Raw genomic sequence first — 10,033 nt, 5'->3', positions numbered from 1 at the left:
CTCAAGTTGTGTGTGCGCCAATGTCCATCCGGGTATATTGCTGAGGTATTACCATGACCACCCCACTGCAGGACACTTGGGTGTCTCGAAGACTTTGGCATGTCTGAAACTCAGATTCTTCTGGCCTAAGATGACCTCAGCCATAAAGAAGTGTGTCATATCCTGCACAGTTTGCCAACTCACAAAGCCAAGCCAAAGGAAGCCAGCTGGGCTTATGGTCCCTGGCCTTCCCCGGAGAGCCTGGCAGTATGTGGGAGTTGACTTTGTCTGGCCCCTACCACACACAATCTGTGGAAATGTTCACATAATTTTCTTTATTGACTATTTTTCCAAATGGGTGGAGATAAGTGCTGTGAGGGAGGCCACAGCCCAAGTAGCAGCCAGCAAGTTCATGAGTGAAATTTTTGCATGGCATGGCGCTCCAAGGTTCCTAATTTATGACCGAAGCTCACCCTTTGTAAGTGAGCTCTTTCAACGTGTGCTGTCGACCCTTGGGTCTGAGCACAGACTCACAACTCCTTATCACCCACAGACGAACGCAACGGAGTGGGTGAATCGGTAAACATTCTGCCTGGGATAAATACCTACCCCAGATTTGTTTTGCTTTGTGAACAGCACCATACAAGAATACAGGCTTTAGTCCCCTGCTTGAGCCCACTTGACCTTATTACCCAGCCTGAAGTTGATGTACTGGGCAAGCCAGAGGTGCCTTACCCAGAGACCTTGAAAAGTTCATTTAAGGAAGCACAAGATCATGTCCATGTAGTGTTGGAGACAAGTCAAGAAAAGAGCAAACACTACTATGACCTGAAGCGCCAGCCAATAACCTATTAGCTGGAAGACCTGGTTAGGGTTAAAAGCCACCCCAGATCAGATGCGGTTGCAAACTTCACAGCATATCTTCCTGACATGGGATAGTGCCACCAACAGAAAGCACACTCAGTTCTGCAAGGAGACCCCAGGATTCATGGGAACAGAGGACAGTTTTATGGCCGATCCAGACAGTCCTGGCCCAAATTCTCCTGAGTTCATTAGCATCAACCCCCCTGACAGCCAGACTGACTTTGAACCTGACCGTGGCCTGAGTTCAGCAGAACATGACTTTGACATTGCTGACTTGACCCCAGATGACATTGACAACCTGACTACCCTACCACACACTTCACATAAAACACACCAGGTTGACACAACAACCGACGCTTTTCCTGACCCCTTCACTTTTATTTTAGATCAATTTTAGACCCCGACTGGTTCCGAGAGTTACATCTGGTTGGTCAACGAATAAATGGACCAGTTCATATCATACTGAGAGAACTGACCTTAAGTAAGAGTCATTTAAATTCCTTATTCATGTATGAGAAAACGAAAAGGGGAAGAAAATTTGTTTTGTCATTATATGTTGTTCAATGTTTGCAATGCATATTTTCTAATATTTTGGCATAATACTACTGCTTATTCAGAAGAAGTTTATTTATTTTTCCTCTTCCTCTAATGTTCATTTACTATAATGGTAATCTGTTTTACCTAACGCTGGCCATGTTTTGTTTTATTATTTTCTCTTAGGTATGCCGTTTGTACTGTCATGTATGCCAGTTATAGATAGGGTGTCTTGTGCGTATACCCTGTGTGGGTTAGACAGCTATTGAACTTTTTATCCGTGTTTGGCAGTCTGATAAGTTTGTGTTTGTTTCTCAGTTGTGCACAGCTAAGGTCAGCTTTTGTAATTTTATGTAACAGCATAATGCTGTGCCTTTAAAACATGCTGTTTTGGATATCTGTACATACTATGTGACATCCCTCGCTGGTCCAGGCAGGCAGAGAGAAACTACTGACTTAGTGGATTAATATTTTCTTATTTTTCAGTAACGCTACAATGGGATCTTGTACAGTTTCTTTTTTCATGTATGGAATATTAGGAGCCGAGAGACCTGGCTTTGCATGGTTGCACTGAATAAATAAGCCTTTTGGAGTATCCACCACTGTGTCCGTGTGCTATCCGTGTGTTCCCTGCTGCTCCCCATGGCCAAGTTGAGACCCTTATACATCACACTACTCTCTGGGTAAGGAGCATTACAAGTGATGGAGAGATGTCAGTCACACATGGTCATTAGTATATTGGACCACACCCACACCACGTACAGAGAGCTCTGAGGAGCGTATTTTGGTAGAGAAATTAATCATATTTCTCTTTTGTGTGTTTTATTTAAACTTTCCTGAATGTTTCACATAACACCCAGGTTTAGAATTCATTCATTAATTCATTATCTGTAACTGCTTATCCAGTTCAGGGTTGCAGTGGGTCCAGAGCCTACCTGGAATCATTGGGTGCAAAGCGAGAATACACCCTGGAGGGGGCTCCAGTCCTTCACAGAGGAACACACACACACTCACACATTCACTTACACACTCACACCTACGGACACTTTTGAGTCGCCAATCCACCTACCAACGTGTGTTTTTGGACTGTGGGAGGAAACCGGAGCACCCGGAGGAAACCCACACGGACACGGGGAGAACACACCAACTCCTCGAAGACAGTCACCCGGAGCGGGACACGAACCCACAACCTCCAGGTCCCTGGAGCTGTGTGACTGCGACACTTCCTGCTGCGCCACTGTGCTGCCCTAGGTTTCGAATTATACAAAAAAAATGTTTAATTTCAAAATTGGTTCCCAGGGGCTTTAAGACACCCATTGTAACTTGTGAATTTACCTTCTTTAAAGTGTACTTGTGTTCCACATCTAATGTTTCAGATTCAGTATAATTGAATTTTATGAATTCATCATCTAAAATATGTTTACTAAGTTTTGATTTTTCTACTTTGATGCTAACATATCTAATACTTAATCGAAGCTTAGATCCCATATGTTTTTGAAGGAGAATGCACTTTTTTTCTTTTTGCATTTAAGCTGCACAGTTCCAGTTTGTTCTAATATGCTCTGATCTAGGAGAACTTAGGGTGGATTAAGTCTCAGCTATTGTTTAAAGTTAAATTAGTGTACCTTAAAGTAGCTAAATAAAGTTATGGGGTGTCTACAAATGTACATGTTTCAATATATTACCACAGGACAGTATGAAAGGAAAAGAGACTATATAAGAGAGAGCTATATAAAGCCCCCCAGCACTTGGCTGTCCGCAGTGATTCTGTGGTCCTGGGATGTGTTGGACTGGTGTTATCTGGAACCATTTAGCCAACTTCAGTACCCCTTATGACTGAATGCTATCAAATCTTCACACACAATGTTCTACCATCTAATAAGACCTTTCCAAAAGATTAGAGGCCGTTTTTCTGCAGAAAAGGCAGGGCAAGCTACCTATAACAACCCTTTGTTTTAGCAAAAATGTAGCATAGTCCATTACCTATTAATAATATATTTTTTAGGATTGTGTTAGTTTCTGTATAGTATTTTTGGACACTATGGTACTATACTCACTCTACTGTTTATAGAGACCACATGAAGAGATGTTGTGCAGGGCACGATAAGAAAAACAAGGTCATAGAGCAATTACGTGATTTCAGAGCCACTGAGTGGGAATTACAGACGATTATGTGGGGGAGGTTTAAAGCTTAACCTCAACGTTAAAGCACAACTGGATATTAATTCGCTCCTTTAAGGCCAACAGCAGTGTTCTCTCTCTCTGTATGTATGTGTGTATATGTATATATTTATTTATTTATTTAAATATGTATTTATATTTCTAATTATTTGCACAACTTTAAAATCTACAATTTTATTAAAGTAAAATCATCTTCCCTAACTGAAGTTACAGAATATGTACCTTTGAGGGTGCCACCACAGTGAGAGTGTTGGCTATAGGGCAAAAATCCCCCCAGCAATGGTCTTTGGGGCAGTGTTTTCTGGGGTGATATTGCTGCTACTGCAGAAAAACGGGTCAAAAGTCCCTTTTCATACCATCGATTCAAGAAGAAATGTTGTAAAAACAGATGCTGCCAAATTTCTGGAAATGTATATATCACTTGAAACCACTCTGATTCCTCAAATTGATCTTTACCCTCCTAAAAACAAAGGGTTCTTGGAGCAATGCCATAGAACCACTTTTGGTTCCATCAAGAACCATGTTTGTTAAAGAGATGTTTAAATTGGTAAAGAGCCTTAAGATTAAATGGATGGATTTTTAACCATTAAAAAGTTCTTTACCAATTTAAACATATTATCAAACAAATGCAACCAAAATTGGTTCTGTAACATATCTCAAAGAACCTTTTGTCACACCTTTATTTTTAAGAATGTAACTGAATATAAATGGAGTTATGTGCTACTGCTGGAAATTAAAGTTCTGAAAAAAAAGAAACAATTTGAACAATAAGCCAAAAAAATTATAATTTATTTTGGTGATATGTGGTTTTTCTGTGTGGCATCACATTGCTGTTTGCTGTGGACAAAGACTGATCAGAAATGGACATTCAGCATTAACACAGATAAAGTGCTTCATAAATGTGTGCTTGATTTCCAATAAAAATAAATAGCCTGTTTGGATTTTCTTAGCTTAAAGAAGCAACAAATCATTTTCTCCAGTGGTTCTTCATGTTGTGAAACACTTAGTGGTCTGCATGTATCAGAGACATTAAACATGATGCCTACTATGTTTTGGATGGTAAAAATGACAGATTGATTCTTTAACATTATGAATAAGTCTTTTTCTGATCATCACATAAAAATATTTAAGCATAAAACATATATTAACAACAGAAACAATTGAACACAAAAACAAGCCTCTTGGACAAGGTCATTATGGGGATCATGGCATGAGAGTCCAGGCAGAGGTCCATGATACAGAGCCCTTGAGTGCCAATGGTCCAAAAAAAAAACCCCAAAAAACTAATATCTCTCTCCGACTGTACAGATATACTTTTTCAGATTGTCCTCAGTTCTCGTTCTCTGAGTCACTGTTGGGCTCTCTGCGGACCGGCGAGCTTTTCAAAGTGACTTTGCTCTCCTGCTTTGCCGTGCTGGACAGATCAATGGCCATGTCCTCAGGCTCATCCAATGCGGTCTGTCCTCCTGACCATAAGAGGTTGCTGGTTTTCCCATTCCCCTCCTCTGTATATGAGTCTGAGTGTATGGATTCTGGCGATCCCGGAGACTTCTTGGACATTTCCATGGACTTTTTGTGCATTCCTTATTTCGGAGAAGAAAACACAAGTCATTTTAAATTCAAAAAGTGACCAGTAGAGTTTGAAATGCTTGAGTTTTTAAGGTAGCCATTTTGGTTTAACCCATTCAACTCCCAGGAACTGTTATTTATAGTAGTTACCAGATAATTCATAGTGGTTGTTGAAAAAACAATTGGTTTATGCAACTATGGAATATTCTATGGTGTTTACTGATTAATTCATAGTGCTATTATTCACAGTGGCTACTGGATAATTCATAGTAGTTACTGCACAATTTATAGTAGAATCATTCATAGTGGTTGTTGAATTATTCAAATAGTTACCAAATATTCATAGTGGTAACTATATAACCCATAGCAGGTATTTAAAGGAAAACTGTAATATTTTTACCTTAAAATTACAGTTTCAAAATTATTGTGATGCTCCACTGATCTTTAATAGAGCCCCTGTCATAGCTACTCTGGGCTCAGCACTGCAGAAACTGTACTATGTAACTTTTGAAGAAGGGTAGGAAAACAGCCCCCCATCCTCCCCCTCCCCATTGAATAGAAAATTGAAATTCAGTTGTTTTCTAATTTACAGTGGTTAGTGAATAAATCACTGGTCCAAGAAACATTGATAGTAGTATTTCATACTGCTTACTGACAAATTCATATTGGTTAGGAAATGATGTGCAGTAGTTACTGAACAATATCCAATTGTTACTGTGGATTTATTGATTGTTTTATTTAAAAAAAGTAAGAATCTAATATGCCTCAAGATGAAGGGTTTCAGATATCTTTGATCTGCTGATTCAGTAATGTAAAATTCCATGTGGAGTTGAATAATAAAAACTTTTGACCCACTGGTCCAGTTATCCTGACACTAAGGAAGTATACTGTAAAGAAGGTCCATTTTTCAAAGTTAAAGGAGCAATCAGTCATTTTTTTTCCAGTTGGGGACTATAAAGCAATTAGAAGTTCATTATATAAAGTGATTTACACTTTGTATACATATAAATAAAATAGTGTTTGCTATTTGTATGGATATTTTAATGAAAAAAAAATTACTTATTGCACCTTTAATGTATTATATTGGTCCTTAATATGGCCCTTTTTTGCCATTTTTTTACAGTGCACTTTCTTTCACAAGACAAACTAGCTATGCATTTGAAACCATATATAGGATGGAGAAAGTGGAGCACCTGTTTGCTCACCTAGCAGCCAGGGAGCACATGAACTCATCATGCCGTTCTTGGCAGAGTTGATGATGGATTCTGGGAGAGGGATCGAGTGCCGGACCATGGCACCATAGAGTCCGTACTCAGCCATCACGCTGCTCCGCCCCCAGCACTTTTCACGCTTCCTCCACTTCGCTCTCCGGTTTTGGAACCACACCTGGAAACAAAGAAAGTCGATATTCAGACACTGGGGGTCATAGTGTGCTCACAGATTGTCCATGGACAGGTCATAAAGTGCTTGTTGGGTGTTCATAATTAGTGAATCCAAAGCTTTAAAATATTTATTTTATTAAGTGTTCATAGTTTATTAAGTTATCACTGTCCACTATTTAGAAAAGGATGAAATGAAATACTCTAGAGCAGCTACACATGAGCCTACAGTCAACATGCTCAAAGCCAAGCATAGGCCAGAAGGTCAGAAAGTCCCTCAACACTTGGTTATGGTGCTAAGGAACTGTGTAGTCAGATAATGGAGCTCTAGCCATATATGTAAAGATGAGTTAGAGTGGCGAATAACTACTAATTAGTTAGCAGAGGCTGTTTGATGCTGTCTTACTGGAACACCTAATTACAGAGGAAATGGTGTATATGAGCAGGTGTCCACAAACATTTGTCTATATACTTTAAATTGCTGACCTGTATCCTGTCCTCAGGGAGCTCTGTCTTCATCGCCAGCATTTCCCGCGCATAAACATCTGGATAATGAGCCTCGTTAAAGGCCTTTTCCAGCTCCTCCAGCTGGTGAGACGTGAACACTGTCCTGTAACCAGAACCGGACACTGTTAAAAGTGCATTGTCTACAAAGATTGTTCTATATGACACAATCATTACCCCCTAGTGGCCTGGATGTATCAGAGATCATTAAAAAAAACCTCTATTTTAATCATGGCTGCCCCCATGTGGGGGGGCCACTCTATGGATTATATTTATAGATTATTCTTTTTTGATTTGTTTATTTAACCGTTATTTAACATGGATTCTTCTTGTGAATTGTACTTTTACAAAATTATAGCAAAATAATACATAATCATTTTTTATATATTTGATTCGTGCTTTTTGTGGTCAAAATTACTTGTTGCAATTACAGTGAAGGACAAAGAAGGTTTACCTGTGTCTCCTTTTCTTCCTCTTCTGTGAGTTGCCAGAGCTTTTTCCATCATTGTGGTCCCCAGAGAGACAGTCATCGTCTGAAAATATGATCGAAATATTAATATTAATTAATTTATTTATTTATATATTTTTTTCATGACATTAAATGATGTTGGATTTGAGTAACATTTAATTTTATATCCACACCTATCTGCCAAAAAATTTAAACCACTGATGGATGAAGGGAATAACACTCAATATCTCTTTGCAATAGCACTGTCAATGGGGTGCACTACATCGAGCAGCTAGTGAAGAGTCAGCTCCCAGAGTTAATGATGGAAGCAGGAAAAATGTAATGGAGGGATAGTCATGTTTTTTTTCATTTTTGGTCAAATCTCCAATTCCAGCTCTTGTGGGATGTTCTCAGTGTTTAGTACCTACCAAACGTGTTCTGAAGAGGACAACTGGTGAGTGTGTCATGGGCAACCAGTGAGTGTGTCATGGGCTACCCATTGCATGTCCTTTGTTGTACCACACCACATTAACCACTGCATACGACAAACACCCCACAAAAGCTGCAATTTAGGAGATGAACTTACCAAAATATTATGACAATCATAATTTGGATCTGGTCAAAATCTCTCTGATCTTTATGCCTGCACATTGCTGCTTTCAACATCAACTTCAAGAAATGATTGTTCATCTGTTGCCAAATATACCCCCTACCACCCACAATACCACTGTAATAAGGTAATCAACCTTACTCAGTTTTCCTCTAACAGCCTTCCTCCACTCTTGTGGCTGACCAGTACACGCACACAGAGAAAACTGTTGAGGGTTTGTTTCAGCACCAGCAACACTGGACAGCACCCAGACACCTTTATAGTACATACATACTACTACTAATACTACTACTACTAATAATAATAATAATGATAATAATAATAATAATGATAATAATAATAATAATAATAATAATAATAATATGTATATACAGCCATTCAAATAAAACTCTGAAAGCCTTCAGTTGAAATAAAAAGCCATTCATAATATGCAGACATTAGAAGAAATTCTAAGGTGTGATGGGGAATTTAAATTCACATTCAGCTGTTCAGTTTTTTTAGTGAGAATTATTTATGTCAGATGGAATGGAAGTCCCGAGATTATATGATGAGTTACTGAAGCCGGCTGTTCAGTGGAACTTCAGTTATGGACTCTGATAAGGGAGCCTCCAACTGAGTTTATTTATTTATTTATTTTTATTCACATTGAACTGAAAGATTTTTATATAAAATATGAAATGTTTTCTATACAACTTTACTGCATTTCTTTTAGCGTGGGGTAGAACCCTAATAGCAGTTCCCTGTTTAAACATTAAAGGTTCCTATAAGAACAGTAATTCCAGTGAACAGTCATTTGGGAATTGTAAAGCATAAGTCTGAAGAACTGTCTCATGATGGTTCTATACTGAACTCATTATCTGAAGTAGAGCCACTGTCTTTAAAAAAAAGAACCCTTGTAATAAGAGTGTCAGAAAAAATGATGCAGGTGCATTGTAAAAAATACAGACAGTGTAAGTGTTCCTCCAAAATTTACAGCAGAGGATTTGAATCCAGCTGAAAGTAGCTACATGCCCTTTTCCAAAAGGCTATTCTGTATCTGTATGTTTTTTAAATAGAGCTGTTTTAAAAGGAAAAACGAAATAATATATATTTTTTTACAATGTTAATTTAAAAATATATAAATTTATTAAATATATTTAAGGGTTATAGGGTTAAAGTTGCCGTGCCGTTTTTCCATTTATTGCCATGTATTGTTTCCGCCAGTACACCTGTGCAGAATCTCCAGAATCCCTAATGGAACCTCTAATACTCTCTGATTAATACTCTCCATTCTCCAGAGTCAAACCGCTCAAATTTACAGATGCGCGCGCTCTTACCGGAGAAGTCCTCGCGCTGCTCGTTGTAGGGCGGCTCGGCTCGCGCCTGCAACAGCGGCACGTGCGCTGGGAGGAAGCCGCGCGCGCCCTGGTGATGATGATGGTGGTGGTGATGAAGCTGCTGCTGTTGTTGCTGCTGTTGCGCCGCGAGGCTGCACAGGAAGCTGAGTCCGAGAGGGAAAGGGAGCGCGCTCACACCGCCGCCGCTGCCCCCGCTGCCCGGAAGCGCGCCCGTGCACGCGCCACCCGTTGCGCCCGTACAGGAGCCCGCTCCGCCCGTCGCCGTGCCCGCGCTCTCCGCGTCCAGGCCCAACAGGTCGGTGATGGCGAATCCTTTCGCGCGCAGGCCCGCGGCCCCGAGCGCGCGCGCCTTCTCCATAATCAGCACAATCAAAGCACAGTAACAAATGCGCGCGCGATTTCGAAGAGCTATGAAGCACACACACAAACTGAGGGGCGGCCCGGGGCAGAGGGGCTACATTTATAACCCCCGCCCCAGAGTCAGCAGCCAATCAGAACTCTCTCTGTTTGTTTGTTTATTTATTTATTTAATATCCTCACAATCTCGCCGGATTAATTGCCACCAATTTCTGCCTCAGATCCGGTCAGAGATTCAGCGCTGCTCCATTCCTCCTCTTTCTTTTCCTGT

General features: G+C 40.0%; 1 protein-coding gene across 2 annotated transcripts; it reads right to left on the bottom strand.

Moving 5' to 3' along the window:
* Positions 1–4,367: 4,367 nt before the first annotated feature.
* On the bottom strand, positions 4,368–9,811 carry vsx1 (visual system homeobox 1 homolog, chx10-like). Of its 2 annotated transcripts, none has more exons than XM_066642022.1 (5): positions 9,385–9,811; positions 7,465–7,543; positions 6,993–7,116; positions 6,321–6,513; positions 4,368–5,141 (listed from the first exon to the last, which is right to left on the bottom strand). In XM_066642022.1, exons 1-5 carry the CDS (start codon positions 9,761–9,763, stop codon positions 4,888–4,890), a joined length of 1,029 nt encoding a protein of 342 aa, XP_066498119.1. In that variant the 5' UTR covers positions 9,764–9,811; the 3' UTR covers positions 4,368–4,887. The 2 variants fall into 2 exon arrangements, with proteins under 2 accessions (XP_066498119.1, XP_066498128.1); XM_066642031.1 differs by having other exon boundaries at positions 6,333–6,513.
* Between the last annotated feature and the right edge of the window lie 222 nt (positions 9,812–10,033).

The sequence above is a fragment of the Hoplias malabaricus genome, chromosome 1 (genome assembly GCF_029633855.1).
Source record: "Hoplias malabaricus isolate fHopMal1 chromosome 1, fHopMal1.hap1, whole genome shotgun sequence".
Taxonomy (NCBI): Eukaryota; Metazoa; Chordata; class Actinopteri; order Characiformes; family Erythrinidae; genus Hoplias; species Hoplias malabaricus.
The sequence above is the reverse complement of the archived record's forward strand: the minus strand, read 5'-3'. Positions and strand labels throughout refer to the sequence as shown.